The sequence below is a fragment of the Lytechinus pictus genome, chromosome 7, assembly GCF_037042905.1.
Source record: "Lytechinus pictus isolate F3 Inbred chromosome 7, Lp3.0, whole genome shotgun sequence".
Lineage (NCBI taxonomy): Eukaryota > Metazoa > Echinodermata > Echinoidea > Temnopleuroida > Toxopneustidae > Lytechinus > Lytechinus pictus.
The window spans coordinates 45,476,475-45,503,742 of record NC_087251.1 but is presented as its reverse complement, the minus strand read 5'-3'; the positions used below and the strand labels follow the sequence as shown (position 1 = coordinate 45,503,742).

At 36.4% G+C, this 27,268-nt stretch overlaps 1 protein-coding gene across 1 annotated transcript; it reads left to right on the top strand.

Moving 5' to 3' along the window:
• Positions 1-7: 7 nt before the first annotated feature.
• On the top strand, positions 8-26,980 carry LOC129264339 (vesicle transport through interaction with t-SNAREs homolog 1B-like). Its single transcript, XM_054902208.2, has 7 exons — positions 8-107; positions 19,126-19,184; positions 19,836-19,946; positions 20,893-20,970; positions 22,170-22,343; positions 23,496-23,557; positions 25,096-26,980. Exons 1-7 carry the CDS (start codon positions 8-10, stop codon positions 25,187-25,189), a joined length of 678 nt encoding a protein of 225 aa, XP_054758183.2. The 3' UTR covers positions 25,190-26,980.
• The last annotated feature ends 288 nt before the right edge of the window (positions 26,981-27,268 follow it).

The window sequence follows — 27,268 nt, the reverse complement described above, 5'->3', positions numbered from 1 at the left end:
GTCCAAAATGTCATCGGAGCGATTTGAAAGGATTGAAGATGACTATAGAACTCTCTGCGACACAGTCAAGTACAAACTTGAAGCAAGAATTCCGAATTCATCTGGTGGTAAGTCACACACACACCCATCCACATTCATTTGAATTTTGATTGACTGAAAATGTGAAATGAATGATTTTGAATGACTGTCTTTTTTGTGAGTTAGAAGTTAGCATTGTTTGTAACAGACACTGGTGACTGAAGTCTATCTAACGTTAGACTAATCTAACTTTAAACTTAAGAATTGTATTGATCGACGTCCACTTAAGTTGAACTTGAAGTTGAAATTTTATTTCAGCTTTGCATGATCATGATGATGTAAACCAATTCATTAAGGAGTTGGATTTCTAAATTAATATTAATGCTTTCTCTCAAAGAACCTGTAATGGGGTGACCATAATTTGCGCACATTTCAGAAGTGATCCTGAAGTTGATTTTCAATCAAAAATATCTCACAGTTCACCCAAAATTAATCAAAATCATAAAAACTAAACAAGCCAATATCCCAAAGTCAAAATTCACTTGAAGTAGGTCAAGGGTTTTGCTGGTAGATCTAAAAATTCCATGGCGATCGACTAGTGCGCTCGGCTGAAAAGTTTCATAAAAAGTGTGACCTTAATTTGCGCAGGATCAGGATCATTTTGCAAAGCTTTAGAAAAGAAATCAAGCAGACAAAGGTAAAATAATTGTATCAGATGGAGGTTAAAATGCGATAGATTAGGTTGGTATCACATTTTACTTCCTTATTTTGGAGACTTTTGCTCACAAACTGGCGATTTCTTGTAACTTATCGAGAAGGTCAGATTTTCTCGGAGCAGACGCAAAAGGTAACAAAATTTGACAATGTTTTGCCAATATTTTCACAAATTGAGACCTTACCTTCAAGAAAATTACAATACTGAGGAGACTCTAATATGTTAATGTAATTTGGGTCGCTTTTTTCTTTTGGAGATATCAGTTTTTCAAGATATTAATTAGATATTGAGATATTCGACCGTGCGCAAAATTAGGTAACGCGCAAATTAAGGTCACACCACCATACCTGTTCTATGTTCAAGTTAATTTTTTAGTTTCGTTATTCATTCTTGTATTTTTTACTAGGCTGTTTCTCTGTAATACCTGTTAATTAAGCAGAGGCAGAACATAGATGCCAAATTGAAGTAGGATGTTGTGTCATCAACAAACATTGACAGAGTTTCATTAATTAATAAAGATGGACATTAGTCTAGACTCTTAACGTATGTGAAGGGCCGGAGGGGAGATTTTTCTTTCTTTTTATACTCTTCATACTTTATGCTGTTGAGCTTTTTCTACCTAAATTTTTGCTTTTCTCTCTTAGTCTTACTGTATGTCACTATTTGCAAAACCAATGTAGGAGCATTTGGGGTATTTGTTCAGATTTCAGATTGGCATGGGTAGAGCTAGACAGCTGGCAGCCGTCTGTTTTGAGGAGTTTTTTAACATTTTTTTATTTTTTAAATTTCTCCTCGTACACAGACGGCTCGCTATCGTGCAGCCACCATTAGGGGACTTGCAATGCAAAATCCCCCCGTAGGGGCTCTTCAATTTTTGTCTTTAATGAATAAAAATTTTGAAAATTAATGCGACCAAAATGCAAATTAATATTCCCTCCTGGCATTAAATGCCAAAAAACAGAGAAAAATCAACTTAAAAGGAACAAAAACAGTGACTTACCTCGGCTGTCGCGCAAATTCACTTCCCCGTTTTATCCGATCTTAAGTACATAAACATATGGCCATTGAGTCCCCTGTACAGATCGCGCTAGAACTTCAGTCTCTGTATTTGGTGAGTGAAGCCAACGGAGTTCAGCTGAACAATAACAGAGACCGAAGCTTTTGGTCTAGGGTAGAGCATGCATGGACATAGAAAATTTTCATCTGGATTGTACATGTTCAGGGACCTTTTCCAAATGTGATTTGAATATGTTGACAGTTTGACTGTTCTCTGTAATACCTGTTAAGCAGAGGCAAAAACATAGATGCCAAATTGAAGTAGGATGCTGTGTCATCAACAAACATTGACAGAGTTTCATTAATTGATAAAGATGGACATTAATCTAGACTCTAACAGTCAGTCCGCAAGCCCCTGTGTTAATGAGCAAATGAGCAAGATTTATCCAAGTCCTCTCGTGGCTGAATTCATGTCCCTGCAAAATCTCGTGAATTGTGAGACTTTCTATCTCAAAGAATTTAACCACTTTCTCCTTGAGTAATATTGATTATTTTTGTACCATGGGCAAGAGTAAATGTTACCCTTTTATATTGGTCATTTCTTTTGAATGAAATATTTTGATAAATAAGTGAATTTTTTACCTGAAAAGATGCATCAAACATAATTTTCTTCCTCTGTTTTCACTTGCAAATTGTGCAACATTTTGTGTTTTAGGCACCAACATTATTTATATCATCAGAAAGCTCAAACTCTATACTTTCTTACAATGTCACTCTTGATATGTGGCATCTTTTAGATGGGTCAGCAGCCAGTTATTTCCATCAAGATGTAAGACGAGATTTCTGAAATTTCTGAGTAACATAAAATCCAGAGTTCTGATTGGCTGAATACTGTTTTCAAAACAAACAGGCGCGGGTAATTTGAAGAGATTACCACATGGTGAGTGTGACCTTGCAGAGGCCCAGTGTGGGGAACATTGGAATTTGCGTGGGTGTGTGGTCTATGACCAATCAGAGCGCAGTATTCTTGTTTTTGAGCTGCAAAATGTACTTGGCCTATGAAAAGCTGGCTGCTGACCCATCTAAAACACATCTTCTTATAAAAATTATATCATATTAAAGCTTAGATCTTCAGCTTTATCATGATTTAAAAATCATTTGTGCCTAAACAGAAATTAAGTGTGAAAACAACAACTTTTGTTGCATGAAAAAAAATATTTTGTTTCATTTTTTAGATCCAAATTTTTCCCTATATTACAACATTCTTTTAAAAATCCAAACACATGACCTAAAAGAATGATTCTTCTTCTTTACAAAGATACCAAAAACATGAAATTTGGTCAATATTTAGAGCAGCAATGGCCGAATAAAAAGAGGTGTTTTGGTTCGCACCAAGCTCATTAACTATGCAAAAACCCTCTTGTCATGAATATCACTTGGATAAAAGAAGCTACTTTTTCAGGGCTTGCGGACTGACTGCTAATGTATGTGAAGGGTCGGAGGGGAGATTTTTCTTTCTTTTCATACTCTTCATACTTTATGCTTTTTAGCAAACTTAAGCTTTTTCTACCTAAATTTTTGCTTTTCTCTCTTAGTCTTACTGTATGTCACTATTTGCAAAACCAATGTAGAAGCATTTGGGGTAAATGAACTTGAATCATTTTGCATGTTGTTATAAATATCAACACAAAAATTCAACCATTTGTTCAGATTTTGAATTTTCAAGATGATTCTCAAAGTATAAGTGCATGTTCCATGAAACTATTGTCAAATGGATAAATATAATTTCAGGTCACTTGGCAATATCATTTGGAGTAGTGCTATCAACTTAAAAAAATAAACATTTAAAGGTTTTAGTCTGTATGTTATTGAAAATTCTAAAATTTTATAGGGGAAGTTCACCCCGATGATAAGTTGGTCTTAAAGGTAAATTGTGACATTGGTTTATTTCAAAACTTTCTTTTAGATTTCACTCTTCGCTTTTCACAATACTCATAAACAAGTTCTGAGTCCATACAATGTATTGCATTGGTCAGAAAGAACTGTTTTTATTCTCAAAAAATATATAAAGAAGAGAAATTTTGCCATGTGAGCTTTCTTTTGATGCATTATTTATAATTGATATCACAAATAAAGAGCGCCATCTTGAGACCAAATTACGTCAATACCTCCTCATGAATATTCATATCCATCGCCTCTGCGCTAGTCTCACGTGCCGATCTGTATACCGGCTAGGCCATGTACAGTAGGCCTACAGTATCGGATTGAACGGCTGAGTCTATTTGCGTCTTTTTCATTCATTTCCTGTAGGAGCGTGTACATTCGCGCAGTCCCTCGACGGCAAATACAAATGAACTTGGAAACAACCAAGGAACTTTTTGAAATGACCATCATAATAATTGTGATGTTATGCACGTTGTTTTTCAAATCGCGGAGAATAGGTCCTACATCTGGATATCTGGGCAGAGTACCAGGTACCGAGAGACGGCTTTCCTTCCCTTTCCTTGCTTTTCATCTTTGCTTCGTTTCTCTAGCTGTATTTTTTTCTTCTTTACTTGTCCAGGGTATGAAGGGAGGGAGAATTATGGTTGCTTGTGAAAGGTCTATTCTTATTTTTTTTAAATGTTTTATTTCTATTTTATTATTATATATACATATGCATTTTTGTTTCGATTCTGATTCACGGAATTGTTATCAATTCTTCAGGTTCTGTATTTCGATTTGTTCATTATTATCACGTGTTGTAATAGAATAAGATTTTTCAAAGGAAAAGGAAATAATTTTGTATTGAACTAGCTTGGCCGCAATTTTTCATTATTTTGATTTGTGCGTTATAGGCCTATAAGATGCTCTTTCTCTTCCACTGATTATTTGTCAATATACTGCCTCAATGTATTGATCACTAAAAAATGACAAATACCGCGTGGCCTAGTGTTCCCTCCTTTTTTTAAACAATATATTCTGGGGCGGATGCAGCTTTCACTAATAACGGGGCCGGGGTGAACAATATTTTCATCCACATTTTTCCCGATCGATCGGCAGCGTGAGGTATTATTTTCGAACTGTGTATTGTGTCCTGAAAATTGATCTGAGCAATATCTTATCTTATCTTATCTTATATCTTATATCGAGGTTTTTTACCTGACTGCTAAATAAGCACGAATGCCTGTGAACAAGCAACCAGGGGACCAATGGCTTAAGGTCCTCTCCGAGGGACCTGGTAATGAGGATCATTAAATTTTGACGAATTGACGGATAAGGTGCCCAAAATTTTGAATTAGTAAAGGCCTATTTAGTTCCCTTGTTCGTTTTACTATAAGCCCTTAAACAATGTTTCCGTGTTTTGTATTACATTGATCAGTTAATATTTCTTTATGTCTCATACTATTTTGATATGAATTATACCTTGTTATTGTACTTGTTACTATGATTTTATATACAAATAACTCTGAACTTGTGAACCTGTTTAACCATGACTGAATGAATAAATCAATAAATGAATTGGTATAGATGAATAGATGTTCCATCGAACAGGCAATGCGAACACAAAGCGCGGGCTAAATTATTTTTATACATGTGTAGTGACATGATTGGCTCCCACCCCTCCCCAAGTCTGAATTCCCCTCACCATATTTTATTCATTCTTCCTCTAATATTCCCCCCCCCCTCTGCTTTCGTTCATATTACTTTGCGCTGCCAATATCGGAGGGGGGGGGGGGCGTAACGTTTGCCTCCTGGATCCGCCTATGATACCGGTGCGTTGTTATAACAATGTAACATCGATCCCCTCCAAGTTTCTCTTTGTATTTTTCTTTTCAACTTGTTATGGTAGTATATACTGAACAAGAACAAGTATGACGTCTCCTAGGTGCCTCTCCCTCCACCCACTCCTCCTTGGTCCGCTGCATGGGCTCGGATAATAAAATTATGTACTTATCATGGTGATAAAACTGAGGGGCGTCCTTTTCAAGCCTTTGTGCTTATGACTGTTCCCTCCCTTGCAATGATTGTTTATTGTTATTTTACCGTGAAAAATTGTCAATATATTTTCTGTTGTATGATTTATTTTTGCATGGAAATAAAGAATCAATCAATCAATCAATCAATATATATATATGTATGTATATATATATATATATATATATATATATATATATATATATATATATATATATATATATATATATAATAAAAACAACTGTCATTCAAACTTGTCACAATTCAAGAATCTTCCCTGAAGAAGGTAGATGTGTACCGAAAATTTCGAGAGTGAATAAAAGAACTTAATTTGTGTTTCGCATTTGTGATGTCTTATTATATATATATATATATATATATTATATATATTCGAGGACATACAGCTAGGCGGAACTATTTGGGGAAGGGGTCTTCCATCTCTGTGTGATTCCGAAGTTCCGATGATGGTTCAGCGAATGTACTTCATGCAAAATCACGTTTTGGCATGACCTCTCAGCGCTGGGCATATCGACGGACAAAAAAAATGCAAACATGTGATGGATCGAAATGGTAAAAAATATCGCGCCCACATCATTTATTTTTTTAGTAAGGCACTCACTTTGTTTTGGTTACAACTTGTGCTTATAATGTTCAATTTTCAGGTTGAAATGTCACAAATCTTCAGCTCGCGCTTTCCGCTCGCATCAAAGGTACACATTATGTTCTCGGTTTCAAACTGCTTAGAATATCCAGTTTTCAGGTTGAAATATTACAAATTTTCGGCTCGCGCTTCGCATCAATTATTATTTATTAAGACACACAATTAAGTTCTTGGGTTCAAAAAAGTGCTTAGAATGTCCAGTTTTCTGGTTGGAATATCGCGCTCGCGTCCATTCTCCAATTAGATGCACATCTTTTTCATAACAAAATTGCTCGGAAATGTTTGATTTTCATGTCTTATTAGTCATGTTAGTACATGCAATGTCTAGAATTTATAGCTCGCGATTTGCGCTCTTAACACCTCGCAACAGTGGCGTAACTATGGGTGGGGGCACGTGCCCGGCCCCAATCGGCTTACCAAAAAAAAAAAAAAAAAAAAAACGGGGAAAAGGATAAAAAGAGGGAGAAAGGAAGAGGAACGTAGTGGGAAAGAAGAAATTATTATTCATTATGATTGTATATTGTATCATAATCATGTTATGTTATTTTACATAGGAAACATTTTTTATCATAACTTTATGAAACATAATTTGCTCAGGTTCCATGTCTTCATTGTTCCTGGTGCTCGCATTGTCTGTTTAAAGAGATATATAAACCTGTTGTACGAAAACCTCCCGTTTTCAAGTCAATATACACCAAATATATTATTGTTTTATGTAGTGACATATGGTTCTTTTTCATGACTACTTAAAGTGATTGCCCCATGTTAAGGTCTTAATATAAAACATTTCCTGTCCGTGATTACGTTCGCTTCAGTGGATTGGTGAGATATGTCTGCTCTCAATGAATTCCTAAAATCAGTCCTTGAAATGTCCCTTTTTCTGATCTAAATATCCAAAATTTTCAGCTCGCGCTTCGCGCTCGCATCATTTGGGTAGTGAAATACGTTTGGTCTTAGTGAATTTCTACAAACAAGCCTTAGACTGCCCGCTTCAGGTCTGAATTATTAAATTTTCAGCTCGCGCTTCGCGCTCGCAATATTTGATTAGTGAGATGCGTATGATAATCATGATTACATTGACTACAAAAAGTGCTTCATGTGTTCAGATGTAATTCTAACAAAATCAGCAAGCGCTTGGCACTCGCATTACATAACTATAGTGAGATATGTATACTCTTAATGGATTCCTTTAAAAAAAAATCCTGTTTTGGGTCAATATATACACAAATTTCAGCTCGTGTTTCGCGCTCGCATCATTTGGTTATTGAAATACGTATGGTTTCGCGAATTCCTACAAACAAGCCTTAAATTGCCCCTCTTCATGTTTGAAATTCCTAAAAAAATTTAGCTCGTGCTTCGCGCTCGCAATATTTGATTAGTGAGATGCCTATGTTATTTATGATTACAATGACTACAAGTGTTTCAGATGTGTTTAAAGTTGAATTAAGAAGACGATTCCAAATATTGAGATATTTACATTAATAGCAACCTTACAACCCCCCAAACACTAATAGGTGATTCGACCCCCCATTTTCTTTTTTCAAAATAGTGAATTTGAACGATTTATCCGTACCCATTTTCCCTGAGTTCGCTCCTGCAATGCCTACCGAGACGGGTGTTCTTTGAGTGTGACGTCACCGGGGGGTATTCGGTCCCGGTTTAGTAAACAAGGCAGTGCCGTTTTGTGTACTATGCACGTACTCCTTCATATGGAATAACTGCAGTTGAAGTTGTATCTGCGAGCCATAGAACTTGCAAAGAGGAAATGATTAAAATATTTGTGGCCGTACTATTATTCCAAATATGTGAATTCCCTAAGAATGATACCATAGACCCTAAAGGAATAATTTCAAGGTGAATAATATGAAATTTGATCGAGATCTTCTCACCAGTCGATAACGTAGCAGACGTGTTATTATGACATATTTATCCGCGTGTGACGCGGCTCTTGCAAAAAAACACAGTTGGTTGCGGAATTGCTTTGTGCCGACCGGCCGCCCGCTCCGGCGCAGCTAGCTGTCGAGCTACCGTACCGTTCTTGTTGTCTTCAACCATAGAGATGTATACTAATTACTATATATCTTTCTGTCTTCAACTCACTTCCGAATTGCGTTTGTATGTGTGACGGTGACCCCTAGCGTAATTAAATATAGAAAACAACTCAGAAGGCCGAGAAAGAATACTATACGTTTGGTTCAAGATTGTTCTGTGGAATGAGCTATGAGTGGAAATGATCCAGAGGATATAAAAGTGGAGTCAAAGACAAAAGAAAAGAAGAAAAAAACGCCAGGGGATCGCTGCACGGCCATGAACTAAGTCGACATACCAGACCATAACAGTACACTCAATGCCTGGGTGTTGTGTGTACTAGTATTATGCGTTCAGCGCGCGCTGAGCTAGCCGCCGGAATTACTTTCCAGCTACTCACTTGATTGAACATCGTGATAAAATAAATGAGAAATAGTGAAAATATCATTCAATAACTCACTGTTTGCTATCTTACATCATGATTGAAGAGTTCATGGTGGTTATTCATACTGTTTTTTATACAGGGAAAGTAAAGATTTGTACATATCAGTCCTATTTGTTTGATTTGAGTTGCTTTGAAAAAAAATTGTAAAATATCTTTCTCTCTCTGCATAGCATTTCTGTATGACATTCAGGCACCTCTTATACTAAATTCCCCCCGGTGACGTCACACTCCGAGTGACTTTTCTGTACACTCGTCTCTCGGGCTCTGACAGGTGGCTAATTTCATAGACTTTCAAAGCAAAATATCGAGAAGGCAGAGGATTATTGTGACATGCTATGTGTTTGAACAACTTATATATACTATATATTGTATGTAGAACCTATATTTATGGAAACTCACCCCCTTCTTAATTCAACTTTAAATGTAATTCTAACAAAATCAGCAAGCGCTTGGCACTCGCATTAGATGACTATGGTGAGATATGTATACTATTAAGAGATTCCTAAAATATAGTCCTTAAGATCTCCCTGTTTGGGATCAATATATGCAAAAAATTTCGGCTCGCGCTTTGCGCTCGCATTGTTTAGCGAGACAGGTACGTATCATGATCACAAAAATTTGATTATAAAGTCCCTTTTTAGGTCTGAATATCAAAAATGTTCAGCTCGCGCTTCGCGCTCGCATTATTTGATTGCTAAGATGCGTATGTTATTCATGATTACAATGACTACAAGTGCTTCCTCAAAATGTCTCTGTTAGGTCAGTATACCTGACAACTGAGCGCGCTTCGCGCGCTCACTAAGTGACTCAAAATTTTTGCTGGTGCCCCCCAATGCCGTGACCCACGGTACGCCACTGCCTCGCAATAATTTGCGCGATTTGACCAAAATTGTTGAGCGGCGAGTTTCACAACTTCAGATTTGAAAATGTTCAAACTGCTTGCTTGCTACGCTCGCTCCCAGAAAAATAAAGCCTAAATAGATATTTTATTAATCAGAAAAGACTTTAAAAAGGTTTTGCTCAATTTATTTACTACAAAACGCACAACTACTTAACACAGATGATAATCTCATGGTGAAAATATCAGTTTGCATAAAAAATGCAAAATTTTGCATATAAGTGCCTTTTTTGGCTTTGCCCCCCCCCCCCAAAAAAAAAAAAGATTGAAAATACGTTCCGCCGCCTATCGCACTCGCTGGTATTTTTTTACACCCTCTCAAATAAAGCAGACTTACATTTGCCCTTTATTTTGCCTACAATGGAACTTACAGGAAAGCATATCAAACAGGATGCAAATGGAGGTATATTCAGCCGGGCGTTATTTATACGCTTTGGAGTTTGGATTCTTGTTTGCCTAGAAAACGTAAAGTATTTCAAGAGTTTTTATATTTTCATTACATCTTTGTCCTTATTTCTCTATATCCGTAGCTCTACCATGCGCGTATTCGGGGGCGCCAAATAAGGGAGAAAAGGGAAGGAAAGAAAAGGGGAGGAAAAGGGAGGGAGAGAAGAAGAGAAAGGGGCAAGAAAGAGAGGAGGGAATAAGAAGCGCCGCATTGGTGTTCGACCTAGGGGGGGGGGCGCCGAATCGATAATCGACCTAGGGGCGCCGAATTTAAGTCCAACATAGATAGGGGAGCCGAAATGTGGTTCGAATTAAGAGGCGTCGAGTTGATATCCGACCTAGGGGGCGCCGAATTGATGTTCGACCTAGGGGGCGCCAAATCGATGTTCGACCTAGGGGGTGCCAAATTGATGTTCAACCTAGGTAGGGGGGGGGGAGCAAAGTGATGTTTTACCTCGGGGAGCCGTATAGATGTTCGACATAGGAGGGTGCCGAATCGAAGTTCGACATAGGGGCACTAAGGGGGCGCCGAATCGATATTTTTTCGTAGGGTTGCCGAATTGCTGTTTGACATGGGGGGATGCCCCGAATTGATGTTCAACCTAGAGCATGTAGGGGGTGCCGAATTTATGTTTTGCTTAGGGGCGCCGAATTGATGTTCGACCAAGGGTGTGCCAAATTGATATTCATCCTGGGGGGGGGGCGAATTGATGTTTTACCTCGGGGCGCCGTATAAATGTTCGACATAGGGGCACTGAGGGGCGCCGAATCAATATTTTCCCTAGGGTTGTCGAGTTGCTGTTTGACATATAGGGCGCCGAATAGATGTTCGACCTAGGGGGCGCCAAATCGATGTTCGACCTAGGGGGTGCCAAATTGATGTTCAACCTAGGTAGGGGGGGGAGCAAATTGATGTTTTACCTCGGGGAGCCGTATAGATGTTCGACATAGGAGGGTGCCGAATCGAAGTTCGACATAGGGGCACTAAGGGGGCGCCGAATCGATATTTTTTCGTAGGGTTGCCGAATTGCTGTTTGACATATAGGGGCGCCGATTTGATGTTCAACCTAGGGGGTGCCGAATGGATGTTCACCACACGCCAATTTGATATTTGTCTCGGTTACTTAAAATTCAGGTTCAATTTACCTAGGGAGGGGAGGGGGTGCCAAACTCATGTTTGCTCCCATCAATTACCAATCCTGTTCATGATTACCAGAAGTGCCTAATTTTAGATCAGAATATAAAAACAAAAAAACAAATTCATCCTACTCTTCGCGCTCGCATTAATTGTTTAGTAAGGTGGCGATCCTGTTCATGGTAAGATAAGTGCTTAGAATGTCTGACTTTGTATCGAAATATATATAGAATTTTAATCAGCTCGCGCTTCGCGCTCGCATAAACTGTTTTGTTACTGATCATCCTTTTCATGATAACCGAAAATGCTTACTCAAATGTACAAATTTTAGGTAAGAATATGAAAAATGTTCATCTCGCTCTTTGCGCTCGCATCAATGTTTAGTTAGATAACAATCCTGTTCATGATTACCAAAAGTGCTTAGAATGTCAAAATTTTAGGTCAAAATGTCAATTACTTTTTAAGCTCGCGCTTCGCACTCGCACAAATTTTAGGTCAGAATATCAAAAAAAATGAACTCGCGCTTAGCGCTCACATTAATTATTTAGCTACATACCCATCCTGTTCATGGTTATAAAAAGTGCTTATGATGTCCAGTGTTGGATTGGAAATTCAAAAATTGTCAGCTCGCACTTCGTGATCGCATAAAATGTTGATAGATACCCAGTTATCCTGTTCTTGATTGCCAAAAGTGCTCATAGATTTTTTTTCAGAATATAAATAAAAATTCGCTCACGTTTCGCGCTCGTATCAATAATAATTGTTTAAATAATTCATATACATATCATGTTCACGGTTGCAAAAAGCGTAGAATGTTTGATCGGAAAACAGATGAAAATATTCCCCTCCCCTATTGACGAAAGCTGGATCTGTCCCCGGTTAAGAAATTACAGCTCCCGCACATAATTTTAGTGTGGTCTACCACTCTGATGAAAAGTTGAACTAAATTGAAACCCCAAAACGCTTAAAAATTCTATGCTTTCTGGTCGCATTTATTCTTTTCAAGAAGTGGATACAACTTTGATCTTTTTTTACATGAACACATTAAAAAAATGGTCTTCGATTGCCTTTTTTCACGTGATTGTGGAATAAGACAATTCAAAATGCATTTAGGCACTTATGATTGCCTGACTGGTCGGGTCGGGGTGTAATTTTCCGAAAAGTTCACAGGGGCGCAAAAATAGTGACCCCCTCGTGGTGCAAAATCCTGGATATGCGCATGTCCGTCGGGCATCGTTTCCAGTTTTGAACCTCTTTATCTATACCGGTGTGATACTATATAAGTCCATGGATCAGATCGTTTTACTTCCATGCATTTCGTCTGATGCCAAATCGTCAAATTGCCAACTCGCCTACTATCATTAAAGTCTACCATATGTTCATCCACTATCGTCTAGTAACCAGTTGGTCCAATAGCCATTTAGTCCATATACCATTTGGTCTAATTGGACAACGTGCTATTGTGCAAAATGAATGAAAATGAATTGGATAATGGACCAAATAGTTGTTCGACGAAATATTGATGGACGGAATGGCTATAGACTAAATTAAATTGGACCATGTGGTGAGTGGACAAGTTGGCACTTGGCAGGCGACGAATTGACAATTTACCAATGTACCTACTAGGCCACTGAATTGAACTTGTCTGAGTGTGCCATAACACCTAAACTGCATGCTTCCTCATATCCGATACCCCCCCCCCCCCCATCCCCCGCCGCCCCAAGAAAGGGAAGGGGGACATGGAGGAGAGAGAAGAAAGGAAGAAAGAAGTAGATTGTTGAAAGGGAATCAAAATAATATGAATCAAAGGGAATATAAATGCAATATAATACTCTGTTTGAATCGCTTCTCTTTCATGGAATTTATATTTTGAATAGATCGTTTCGTTTCAGTCTTTCTCATTATTTTACTTTCAACCCTCTATTTCATCAGCTTTACTATCAAAAACCTGCGTAGCGAATTACAAAACGTCCCATCCTTGTTTCACCACCCATGACATAACGTAATTATCATTTTATTATTATCATGTAATGAAATTCATACTGTGTTTACACGCTGCATCTGCTGTCAGTTTGACTACCTTGTAAATATTTATTTACAAGGTAAAGCTTATTTCCAAGGTAATATTTATTTACAAGGTAAAGCCTATTTCCCACTGGAAAATAGCTTTCGAGCTTTCGTGGGTCATCCTGTGTAAGCCTGTTGTTTTTAATGCTACTGTATATATATTATGGTGACTTGCGAAATAAAATCAATCAATCAATATTTTTTGACGATATTCAGTTGAAATCAGTGGCGTTCAAAATAATGGGGAAGGATTGGGGCTATATGGATTCCCAAATTTGTCACGGCCAAGACAAAAAGAAAGCAAGACGGGGACCTATTATCTGAATATTATGTCAAAATCTATCACCGATAAAAAATGATTTGTGCCCGACACATATATCTGGCCCCTTCATATTTTTTATGTTTATTATTTACGCCAATGGTTGAAGCTATGTATTCATGAATAGTTCAAGCATGGTTCCTAACATCTTTCTGTATATTTCGATGTTTACACAATTCCTAGCCTTGGGTTGGGGTTGTGTGTATTCCTTATGTTCGCATTTTTCAATGTTATCTTTCTCTTTATTTCAATATTATCCTCTCCAACTTTATTATGGTATGACTATTCAATGAATTATAATTACTCGTTTGCTTGCATGCTCCATGACCGCTTTGCCTTCACTTCTCTCAGTGCGTATTCAGAACTACATGTATTACTGTATTCTCATTGATGCCCCCTGGAGTTGTAAAACACCCATAAAGGCAAAATATTATATTTTCATCGGCAGCACATGTGCATTACATCATCATAAATTAAGAACATCAGGGTCCATGATCAGAAAAAGTGTATACCCATTAAACCTCGCCAGATGGGGCTTGCCCAAAAATAACAATTTTATTTTTGTCTTGTTTCGAAATTTAATTTATGTTTTGGCGGCTATGCTTCAAGCACATATTTGCTTATATAGTTTGCCTCTGCATTTTACTCATTATATATATATTTTTTTATATATTGTATTTCTCCATTCACTACATATATGATCATGTCTCAAGCATTGTAAATTTGTTTTGTATATTCTTCCAATAAATGCAGAAAATCCTGCAAAAAAGCCACATCACCACATAGTAAACTTGAACCATTCCAACACTTTCTACGATCAATACGATCGCCTCGACTGATCTGATACGATTAATTATTCCGCGATTATAATTATGGCCGCTTGGAACCGGGGGTGCAAAGCACCCCAAGATTTTACAATGGGGTGTGGCGTGTATTATTTTCCATGTAGGCAGCTCCCCCTGGAATTCTGGTAGGTGTCGAATTGGATAAATGTAGGAAAATTACCAACATTTTGTATTGTAACCCTTTTAAATGTTTTTCTTTTGCTTTGTCAAATTTTCCTCAACACCGGCCGCCACCAAAAAAAATCGTGACAGTGTGAACTTGGCACTTTATTTTCAATCATAAAAAATGATTATATTATTTTCCCGCATGAGTTTTGAAATGTTGACACGTACGCCAGAATCTCTTTGGTCCCAATATGAAGCATAAATTTCCACATCTATCATCAACAGTTATCATTCGTTTTTCCTATAGTTATAGCAGGGAAATGGGAGTTACCATTCCATTGATAAATAAGTCTAAAATGTTATGCCAATCAAGATGCAAGTAATGCCGGAAAGTACTGTCTTTGTCCTGCTCATGTGGCAGTCATTCACACTTTTTCAACGGTTGAACTGCTCGTGCACACCCTGTACTATGCGTAGGCCTTTCCTGGAGGCCTTTCTTCCTCTCATTTGTTGTAATAAAATTTCATCTTTTTATCAATTCTTTACTTGTTTACTGTCTATAAAGGGGTAGCAAGTTGATCTCCCATGGGGTGCCCCTATCTATTGCTGCATCATTTGTATCAATTTCTCTTTGACCATCCATTTCTTGGGAAAATACATCAATTGGATGATCCATTTATATATGCCTATCCATCCATTCTTTCAGTCATCCATCCACTCGTCGTGCTGATGGTTTGATTATAGCATGGACCTAATAGGTCCATGATTGTATAAAGTATAAAGCGCCCTACAAATGTTATTATTATCATTGTAGGCTACCGGTACCCCCACCCCCTCCCCATACTGCATAAAAACTCGGCGACCCATGGACTGGTCCACATGTTGTACGTTGCTGCTTCTACAGGTTTGCTTAGTCTTTTCTCACATACGTTGTTGCACTTTGTCCCACAGCGTGCCTTGTAAAGTTATGTTGTAAAACTCTTACATGTATGCTGGTCGGCCCTGGAAATCACAACTCTGAATACGTAAAGTGGTTCTAGACCATAGCACCGCGCAATACTCAACTTCTCATTTTTCCATATCTCGATGCAAGCTTTCTTGTGTGGATGCAAAAAATAAGAGTTTTCCCAGAAATCTTGTCCCTGACGTCATGTCTGCCCCCCTCATTTTTTTGACTCATGACGCCTTTACTCTGCTTGTTCGACCTTAAGCCGTTGGTCCCCTGGTTGCTTGCTCACAGACATTCCTGCTTTCTTAGCAGTCAGGTAAAACTCGGTTTAACCAGGGACTGGTTTAACAGAAATAATAGAAATTTGCAACTTGATGCGTTGTCACATTCATGCTATCACCAGGGAAGTGTTACGCTTCCCTGCTATCACGGTCTACACAATATAGACTATACGTACGTACTTCGCATCAACAGGTTTCTCGGCTCACCTTTTGACCTCGCGAGTTCAATCTAAACAAACGAAGAGTAGTCAAGTGTTGCATTGGGTTATAGGCCTATATTTAACCCTGCATTGGGGTTTCATCTTCGTTATGTTAATAGCTCTATGGTTTTACTATAGGCCTATATTTAACCCCGTATTAAACAAACCCTGTTTTATATCGTAGAACCCGCCCTGAAAGTAATCGTTTTTCTCTTCGCCCTTTCCCTTTCTTCATGCTTGGCTGTAGACAGAATGGTGGTGGCCGTCTGTTTAGAGTTTTAAATATTTTTGGTTTAACTTTTTTTTCCAATTTCTCCTCTGTACTTTGCGATCGAGTGGAGCCAAATAATCTGAAACTGACTGAAACATTCAGGAAAGATTAAAAAAACACCAAAATATCAAATTAGGGTATGTTGTATTCAGATCCCTTTATAACAGCTCTCCTGATTCTCTTTCACTAATTCACTTCTTTCTTTCTTCTCTCTCCTCCCTCCCCCTTTCCTCGCTCTGGTTCCAGTATGTAGCACGCCAAGCTATACATGAAGGGAAAAGGTGCATAAAAGAGCTACAATCCACATGAATAAAGATCAAACTCGGAACTCGGCCCTTGCCCATCTCTGGGATTCTCGTATCTCTTTTAGTCTTGGAGTATACTTTCAGATTCATGACATAAGATTCCGAAAGCAAGCCGTATTGGGCAATCCTTTGCTTCGTCATTCACGTCAGATATTCAACGTGTCTGAATCCCTTTTCACGCGTACGATACAATCATGAAACTACTAGTATCCTGTGTGTGCAATCGCTAATAGTGGATTATATCTGAAACTAATGCAGAGCGCAAGCATGTCGCTAGCCGCCTAGCATCGGCTCATTGAGCTTGCACGCACCGTTCGATGTTTGCTTTCTACTCAGCTACACACACAGTACTGCACTTTGTTGATACGATGATTTCTTGATACTGCGCATGCACCATGACATATTTCATCAATATGCATGAGGTCGTAATGAATATGCATGATTCGAACGGTGTTCTAATATCAATTTATTTTTTAACCCGAGAGGGCGTCAATAAGAAAGTTCAAACTTATATCGTTTAACCGATCAAGTCATAATATATGTTTTACCCCTCAATATCATGAAAATAGAAAAGTTATGCAAGTTTCTTTTCCGTGATAAAATAGAGCAATAATATAGGTATTTAATGAATGTAATAATTTCAAAATTGATTCATTGCCCTTGTCTGAGATCAACCAATCATACACTATACCTTTAATTAAAGCAGACAAACTAGAGAAAATTGAAGGTTTAATGAATTTCTGCCCAAGAATAACATAATTTTTTATCTTTTATGAATTTTTAATTTTCCTTTTTGACACAGGAGTAGTTCCTTTATAAAATGTCGTCTTTAGATTTTTTTTAAATATAATTTTCTATTAAAAAATGAAAGTGAGTGTATTTGTGGTGTGAGACATCTGACTTATCATATCATACCCCTTTCAGTGAAAAGAATATGTTTCATTAAAAATATGTACAGTAGTTTATGGAATTTATATTACTATTACTGATGTGTGCAATTGTATCAACAAAGTTTTATGACATAATGTTTGAATTGCCAATTAAGTATAGAACCAGGGAGATAAAACCTCCCCGGTTTTTAGTGCAATGCTAAACTAAATTCCCCCTAATGATAAGGTGGTTTTAATGAAATCAGGGGGAAAAAGGGAAAATAATGGTAACAGTTTGATGAAAATCCATCAAAGAAAAACAGAGTTTTGTGTAATATGTGTGTCTTGTAATAATAAAGGTCAAGTCCACCCCAGAAAAATGTTGATTTGAATCAATAGGGAAAAATCCAACAAATATATAATGTTAATTGTTATCACCGAAAATTACATCAAAATCGGATGTAAAATAAGAAAGTTATGATATTTTAAAATTTGGATTATTTTCCACAAAATAGTTATATGAACAAGTCAGTGACATGCAAATTAGAGAGTCGAAGATGTCCCTCATTCTTTCTTTTTGTTTTTTATTGTTTGAAATATGAATACAATATTTCAATTTTTACAAATTTGACAATAAGGACCAACTTGTCTGAACCATATAGTATTAAACAATGCTAATTCCACATATTCAGGGAGGGATTAATAGTTGTTTCACTTGACAGTGAGGAGAAATGTTAAAATATTTCATATAATAAAATCCAAAAGAAATAGTGAGTGGATGATGTCATCAGTCTCCTCATTTGCATACCGACCAGGATGTGCATATCTGTTTTGTGGAAAAAATCCAAATTTTAAAATGTCATAACTTTCTTATTTTACATTCGATTTTGATGAAATTTTCAGTGTTATGCTTGTTGGATATTTCTCTTTTTATTCAAAAGAACTTTTTGTTGGGGTGGACTTGTCCTTTAATCCCCAAAATATAATTTTCTCCAAAAGATGAAAGATATTTTTTTTCATGCGAGGGATAGATTATCAATCACATCCTTTCATACCCCCTGCTTTAAAAAAAATGGTTGATGTATTCATCATGTTCCACTGAATAATTTCGTTTATGGAATTTATATATTTTAGGGGGAGCTGCTTGCATATGACATCACAAATTAAAACTAAAAAAAAAATCATATCTCTCTCTTGTTCTTGATGGAATTTCACCAATCCTTCATTGATATTTTGCTATATTTTTCTGTTTTAATTAGAACCAATTATTAAACTTTTCATCAGAGTGAACTTCTCCTTTAAGTGTAAGTGGGTCTCTCTCTCTCTCTCTCTCTCTTACTGTTACTACTTACATCTCTGTTTTTTTTTCTATATATCTCTCTCCCCTCTCTTTCTCCCCCCCCCCCCCCCTCTCTTCCCCCCTCTCTCTTTCTATCTGCATTTTTATTTTTGGGCACAACTTCTTGTTTGTAGATTGTTCATACACTCATGCATTTTTTTAATTATTATTGGTGCTACTTGTTTTCAGGTGAAATAAATGATAAAATAAAAATAAAAATTTTCACCACATGTTTCTTACACTTTCTCCTTTAAACCAATGTTTTTTAATTGTAGAGGAAAGAAAAAAGCTGGTACGTGAAGTTCTTCGAGAGACAGAGGATCTCCTTTTGATGGTAAGGAACTAAATATGGAATAATACAAAGGGTATAATTATGATATTGATTGATACTTTATGAATTAAATACTTTTTTATGGTTCCAATTTAGAAAGAAATCATGAAATGTCTGAAAGGTGTATGTTGCAGTATGAGAATACTGCAAACCTTTCGTTAGATTGGCGTCGCCTTTGGTCAGCCTAAATTACCATCTTTTATTATTGCATGTGTAATGTATTATTTCTAAGATTCTATTATTATTGCTATTGTTATCTGCGTAAAAGTTACCCAAGGGGGAATCAATATTAGGGAGAATCCTGGAAGAACAATTGGTTTTTGTTCTGTTTACAAAAGAACGGGTGACATTACGGGAAACCGAATCTATATTAGGGAGAATTTTGGATAACAGGAGGGGACATAAATTTCCCCCAATTATCTATGAAAAAATTGTGAAGAAATTATCTTTTTTATTTGTTTATGTACATGTATCACTTTTTTATTATTTATTGATTTTACTTTCTTATATTTTATGTTCATGTAATTATTATTATTATTATTATTTTTTTTTTTTTTTTGGGGGGGGGTCATTTGACCTACATGTAAGTACAAAACTGTAGACTGTGTTATTATTTTATTCTTATTGTGCTTTTATTAACCCTTGCTATGACAGGTTACAGGACTTGAAAATGAAGCAAGGCCAGCACCAGGAAGCTTTAGAACTCAACTTATGGGCAAAGTGAGATCATATAGGAGAGAGGTGGAAAGGCTTCAGAGAGATGCAGTGAGTTTGAAAATAATCAATTTTACCCTAGATGCGTCATTCGATAAGTCTATATTGTTAAAGACATTACTGTGATATTCCCTAACTTTTATTTTTTTTAATATTTTCCTCTTTCTGATGTTATTTATTCTTTATATTCCTTTCTCATTATTAACAGTTCTTTTAAGTCACATTGCTTGTAGAGATATGAAAAAACATATACACAGTAAAAATCACATCGGTTTAAACTTTAAAGATCTTTGAATATCCTGAATTAAATTAACAGTGGATTTAAATTGCCATTTTACATAAAAGAGTATTTCATTCTTGAACTCATGCTAAATTGATATACATTAATGGTTTTTAGAGATACAGTACATTTATTGGAAGTAACTGGTGATATTACGAATTAGAGATGCAGTCAGTGATGAATTCAATTAGAGAAATCATAAATATGAACTCATCTACAATAAATAAAAATATATGAACAATATGTATTCATCTGGAGAAAGAAATGCCCATTAAACTTCAGAAAAAATCTACAATTATGTAATGAAGTCAATACATGATATCTTTCCTTACATTAAAAGAATGTAAAATGTTTTTCCTAACCCTTACTCCATAGGGTTAGTGTTATGGCTTTACTTTTATGTGTATTCTACTGAAGATGACAAGGAAATACTAATTGAAACATTCTTTTCAAGACCAAACATATGCTCACAAAAGAATACATGTACCGTGGCGCCCCTATACATATTCATTCTTCGCCAAGGAAACCTGCAAAAGTTACCAAAGTGAATTTGTACTTTTGTTTAACAATGAACAATGTATTGAATAATGATTTTAGTTTTTAATGAATGGTCCAATATTCATTTGCATTACGTTTTGTTGGTATCTCTTTGCTAAATTGTTCAGAGTGCATAATTGGTAATTTAATGATTGTACAATTTGTCTAATCTTATTTCAGCAACGGTTTAGTGGACAAGCAAGTGGCAGAGATGAACTACTGTCAGGCGGGTTATATAGTGCCAAGTCAGATTTTGAAGTAAGTAAACCATTTGTTCAGAACTTTTGAGCAAGCAATTCTGGAAAGCAATGATAATATAACTAAATAACAATGACTGAATGAATGGACGGATGGATGGACAAACAATAAAAATGAAATGAAACTTAAGAATAAACATTCAATATATAATGAATAACTGCTTGCTGGTACTTGTTTCTATTCTTTGGTTGTAGGATAAACTGTCTCTGAGATCGAGATACTGTGTAATATTGAAATAATATATTTGATTTGGGTTTCTGCTACCTTTTACTCTTGAATCTGTACAGCCAAGATGTTCCAGCAGATCACAAATTACTTCGAGGATAATAAGAGACTTACAAATCTGAATCGTACTTGGGTTGATCTGTACATTGCTTTACATATCATAAGAAAAATATATTGTCAGATTTACAGAAGCCAGTGAAGTTTAATAAGAAATGGAGTTGTGTGATTTAACTTTCTAGTCCACCTCTTTTGTACATCTGAATTCTGAGCATATTATAATTTCTTACAATTTCGAGTTATATCATATAACAAACTATTTCTCAGTGTGAACTGAGAAAGGTCCAACATTAAATGGGTGCTTTTTGCTGATAGGGCCCTAAATGCACTTAAAATTAAGAAGCGCAATCATATAGGAAACCTGCATATAGTCCATGTTTTTGTACCCCCCCCCCCCGCCCACTGGTTTAAACCTCGTTTGTGACTTAGGGCCTTTGAGAGTTTTGAGCTTGGCAGTCATACAGTATGTTCACTACCTTTATCTATACAAATTTGTAACAATATGTTATCATATATGAATGATTTATTTCTCTCAACATTCTCTTTATGATATTTTTTAATCAAAATAATGATGTCTTTGATTTTATTAAGATGAAAATGATGTATGTGTATATATATATATATATATATATATATCTCTCTCTCTTAGCATGCCATAGGGATACTATCCTAGTTTTTGTAAATTAGTTTTTGTTTTTGTTTCTAGGAATGCTTTATTTCGATCCATGTTTTACTTAAACAAATTATTTCCTGACGATGTTTTTTAAGGGATTCTGCGCTTCAAATATATTTTGTTTATGCTTTGTTACTACTATATATTATTATCTACAAATCACTATTTTTTTGTCAATTTGAATATTTGTTTTGCTCGGAGAAAAAATGAAACAAACAAACTTGTTCACTCTTCCCCACTACAGGCCCACCAGGATACGCAGAAGAACCGTGTGATAGGGGGCGTAGAGAGCCTGAACCGAGCCAGTCAGAGCCTTGATAGAACGCAGAGGATAGCAGCAGAGACGGATGAGATAGGCGTTGGTATATTAGACGAACTCGACGGGCAGAAAGAACAACTCATTAGAACGAGAGAACGGGTAAGTGAATTTCTGGCTTGAATAGTCAGTAAGGTGACAGTTTTTGTCAGGGTTTTTGGATGACAGTTAATGGCAAAATGTGTATGTGCACTTGCATAGTTCTGGGCCCAATCTTAGGAGTTGTGATTGATCCGATCAACCACATCTATGGAAAGCCAGCAATGTCATTATATGAAATGCATGTTTGTTTAAAGTGTTTTCGATATGATGTACAGTATATACATTCATTCATCATTTTCTTTACATTTCATTTTGTTCCTTTTTTTGTCTCGCCCACCAGAGGTGAAGGCAAGACTAAGGGATCCAAATATCGTCCGTCGTCCGTCCTTCACAAATATTATGACACATAACTCCGCAACCGTTAGTCACTTTTCAACCAAACTTGGTTAGTAGATGTACTTAGGGTATCTGCATGTAATGCTGCAGTTGGATCGAAGTCACATGGTAAGGTCAAGGTAATTTTCAGGTCAACGTTACAGTTTACGTGCAAGACTCTCTTACGACACACAACTCTGCAATCGCTTTTACCCAAACTTGGGTTGTTGATGTACTTAGGAGACTTGCATATCATGGCGCAGTCAGAGGTCACATGGTAAGGTCAAAGGTCATTTTTATGACATAACTCCCCAACCGTAAGTCACTTTTGGACCAACCTTGGGTTGTAGCTGTACTTAAGAGACCTGCATGTTATTGTGTTCAGAAGTCACATGGTAGGGTCAGCGGTCATTTTGAGGTCAACATTAAAGTTTATGTACAAGACTCTTATAAAAAATTTTATTCCATCCCAATTTATATTTTACAATGAACTTTTGATACAATTCTGTTGCATGCCCTCGCAAATCACAATATTTCTGGTTACTTTCACAAGTGGGCGAGACACAACATCGCTTATGCCTCGTGTTTACAAAAGGACATTGTGCAAATTGCACGGAGAAAAATTTATGATATTGGTGGATTTCTATACAGTTGAGGTGGATTGGATCAATCATAACTCATAAAAGAATGGTGTAACATTATCTTTTTATGCCTTCACCCACCGAAGATGGTTGCCAGAGGCATTATGTGTTCAGGTTGTCTGTCCATCCCATTTTCGTTCTTTTATAAACTAACAAATATTAAAACATTAATTTTGTTTCTTATCTTTAACTGTAGGTTGAAGATATAGATGACGGTCTTAGCAAAAGTAGAAGAATACTCAACAGTATGGCAAGAAGGTGAGCACTGAATTTGAATTTATATTCCTGGGGGGTGTTTCACAAAGATTAAAGTATGACTTAGAGTCGCACTTAAATGCCGACGTGTACACGATATGAAACGCGCAATCCTATTGATCAATATGCAGTAGTTTGCATTCTCTTGGCATGATCTGACCAATGTGGTCATGCCTTTTATAACGCATGCAATGACGCATTTGAGTCCGACTCTAAGTCATACTTAAATCTTTGTGAAACACCCCCCTGGATCCTCACTATCTTTTATGCAAACCAGGCAGGTGGGTGTTTCATAAAGCTGTTCGTACAGCTATGCACAACTTTACGCACAACTGGAACATGTTCTTTGGTGCTGGGTCAGTTACATAGCGATTATCCTGTAACAATAAAAAGGTCACCAGTCATGTGTGAAGTCATTTGTAACTTATGAAATACGCACCTGATGGGGTTTTGTCTTGCATTTATGACATTTATACCATGGATTTTATTTGAATTTATGTAATCTAAATTAGGATTATAATTTTTTTTTAGGATCTACCTACTATTACAACACAAATTAATGTTATCATTCTTTTAATACACTTATATTTCAGATATAGCTTAGTCGAACTTTTGAAAATAGAATGATTTACCTTCAAATCTCTTTGGAAATAATATGGTGCCATTGTCAATACAATTTTTTAATGGTTTTAATTGTTTGGGAGGAATGTGAACTGTGTAGTTTTATCTATATCATACTTTTTTTTAAGGAAATTATAAAATTTTACATTGAACATGTTGTAATTGCTAGAGGGTATTTCATGAAAGGACGTGATTGACATTTTACCGTAGTAACTGTCAGAAATCTGGGCCCCGTCTTACAAAGAGTTGCGATTGATCCGATCAACCACAACTATGGATGGCCAGCAACATCAACATCTTAAATATAAATTTGTTCAAAATACTTTCTTTATATGATGTTTATTCATACATTCATTGCTCTCGTGAAAATTCAGTGTGATTCTCTTTGTTTACTATGGAGATTGGGCAAATTTTCTGTCGAAAAAGATATGGTATGGATGGATTTCCATATATTTGAGATTGATTAGATCAATCGTAACTCTTTGTAAGACAGGGCCCTGTGCTTCTCAGCCAATCAAAACCAATAATAGTTTTGAGATATGACAACTTGTCAGATGACAAATTTTGATGAAATGCTCTCCAGGGCCCTGTCTTACAAACAGTTGTTGTTGATCCGACCAACCATAATTATGGAAAGCCAGCAATGTCAGCAGCTAAACTGCACATTTATTAAGAATATTTTCTAGATGTGATGTATATTCATCGTTCTCTTGAAATTCCAGTGTGCATCTCTTTGTTTACCAAGGACATTGTGCAAATTTCCTGTAGAAGAAATCATGACGATGATGGATTTCCATATATTTGAGATTGATTGGATCAATCACAACTCTTTGTAAGACTGGCCCCCAGGTGTCAACGCTGTGTACGTGTATATGTCTTCATGTTTAAAATGCTTTTCCTTTCTTTGTTTCTTTGTGCAGAGTCATCACAAACAAACTCATCTTATCAGGTATCATCTTAGTGGAGCTTGCAATCCTAGGTGTCGTCATTTGGTGGAAATTCTTCTCAAAATAACCTTGTCCTAGACCAAAAAACATTTTAGGAATGAAATAGATATTGATGATTTTATATATATATATATTGGTATATTAACTGGAACCAGTGAAGCAGTTGGCAATGTGACAGAATACGAGAATGTGGATGGAGACGATATTAGGATACCATCATCATCAGCAGCAGCAGCATCATCAGCTCTTGGCTTTGGAGTGTCAAAATTATTCTCAAAATAACCTTTTCCAAGACAAAAAAAAATGTAGGAATTAAATTTACTGGGGCTAGAGGAACCACTGGAAAGATGACAGAATATGAACAGGCAGACATCGTCATCATCAACTCTAAGATGTTCTGGAGTGTGGAAATTCTTAGAACTCATCCAATCCCAAATTAGGAATTTAATAGGTACCAATATATATATATTTTTTTTTTTACTAATAAAGGAGTTTAATGTTACTAGATACAAGATAGATGACAAAATACTAATAGTGAAGGAGTTGGATGTAACTATGATGATTGCAGAATAATTATGAGCATTTGGAAGAAATCTCTGGATTTGAAGTGTAGAAATTCTTCTCAAATAGTCTTATCCCAGAAAATGAAAAGATATTTAAGGAATGGAAAAGATTAATTTAACTAGGACCAGTGAAGGCACTGCATGTCAGAATACGAGCATGTAGAAGTAAGACAATGAGGATATTAAGAATGCCGCCATCATCTCCATCAGCTTTTAGCTTTGGAGTTTCAAAGCTCTTCTCCAAATAACCTAATCCAAGACCAAAAGTATTTTGAAAATGGAATAGATATCAATATATGTTTACTGGGACTAGTGAAGGAGTTGATGCTACTGGAATGATGACAGAATAATCATGTTTGGCAGAAGGTATAAAGATGCATCATTAGCATCATCATCATTGTTACCATCATCATCATCATCATAATTATCACCATCATCACCACCATCATCATCATCATCATGCTCAATACCATTATCGTCATGATCATCATCATCACCACCATTATCATCATCATGATCTTCATCACCACCATCTTCATCATCATCACCATCATCAACACCATCATCATCATCATAATTATCACCATCATCACCACCATCATCTTCATCATCATGATCATCATCATCACCACCATTATCACCATTAAGATCATCATCATCACCACCATTATCATCATCATGATCATCATCACCACCGTCTTCATCATCATCACCATCATCCTCACCAACATCATCACCGTCATCATCAACATCAGCTCTTGTATTCTCTGGAGCGTGGTATTCTGCTGATCCTGTCATCATTCCTCAGGTTCTTGACCATCTTTCATAAATCATGTTATAAGATGACAAACTGGATTCTAAAGATATGATTGGTTGCATATGACCGGTCATTTATTCGGCCTAATGCGTAGATTTACTAATAAACAGTGATGAGCGGTCATTGGTAAAGTGCAACGACCGGATATGATTGTGAGACAAGATTATCAAATAATAAGGATCCACATCATTATCTCGTAAAAACATAATACACATCATTTTGCTCATGCAGCTCAGGGATTTGATAATTTCCCACACCTTGTTACCATACAAATAGTCCAAATGCCCCCGATGATGTGTTTTATATGTATGTTATTGATTGCAAGTTATAGCTACTGAATTTGATTGGCCACAAGCACATTTCTAACACTTGTCATTGATATTAGGGTTGTATGAAAGGAGACCTGGATCCCTCATTCATACACTGTGACCAAAATCATGTAAATTATTGATTGTACAATTAAAGGGTGAATGTAATATAGGTATGGCACGGTGCCCTGTGTCTGTGCAAATTCATTCACATGTGCATGATTCTATTAGCCTTTAAAAAAAATTTATGTTGCCCTCATCCGACTGACTGTAAAATGCGCAAGAAAAGGGTTGATATATATGTATTCATATATATATATGTATATATCTTTCAGCATCTGCATTTAAGGCAAATTTTTTTGTCTTCTTTCAATGTTCACAATGCGCCTTAACGCCCTCTACCTTCAACTTAACGTCTAAATGTGTATTATAACGGAATAAACCCATTCATAGACTTT

Excerpts from the sequence above, each read along its gene's own strand:
- LOC129264339 (XM_054902208.2), top strand. The coding sequence starts at position 8 with ATGTCATCGGAGCGATTTGAAAGGATTGAAGATGACTATAGAACTCTC. Across the intron at positions 19,185-19,835 it reads CAGAGGATCTCCTTTTGATG|GTTACAGGACTTGAAAATGA; the intron begins GTAAGGAACTAA and ends TTGCTATGACAG. Across the intron at positions 19,947-20,892 it reads AAAGGCTTCAGAGAGATGCA|CAACGGTTTAGTGGACAAGC; the intron begins GTGAGTTTGAAA and ends ATCTTATTTCAG.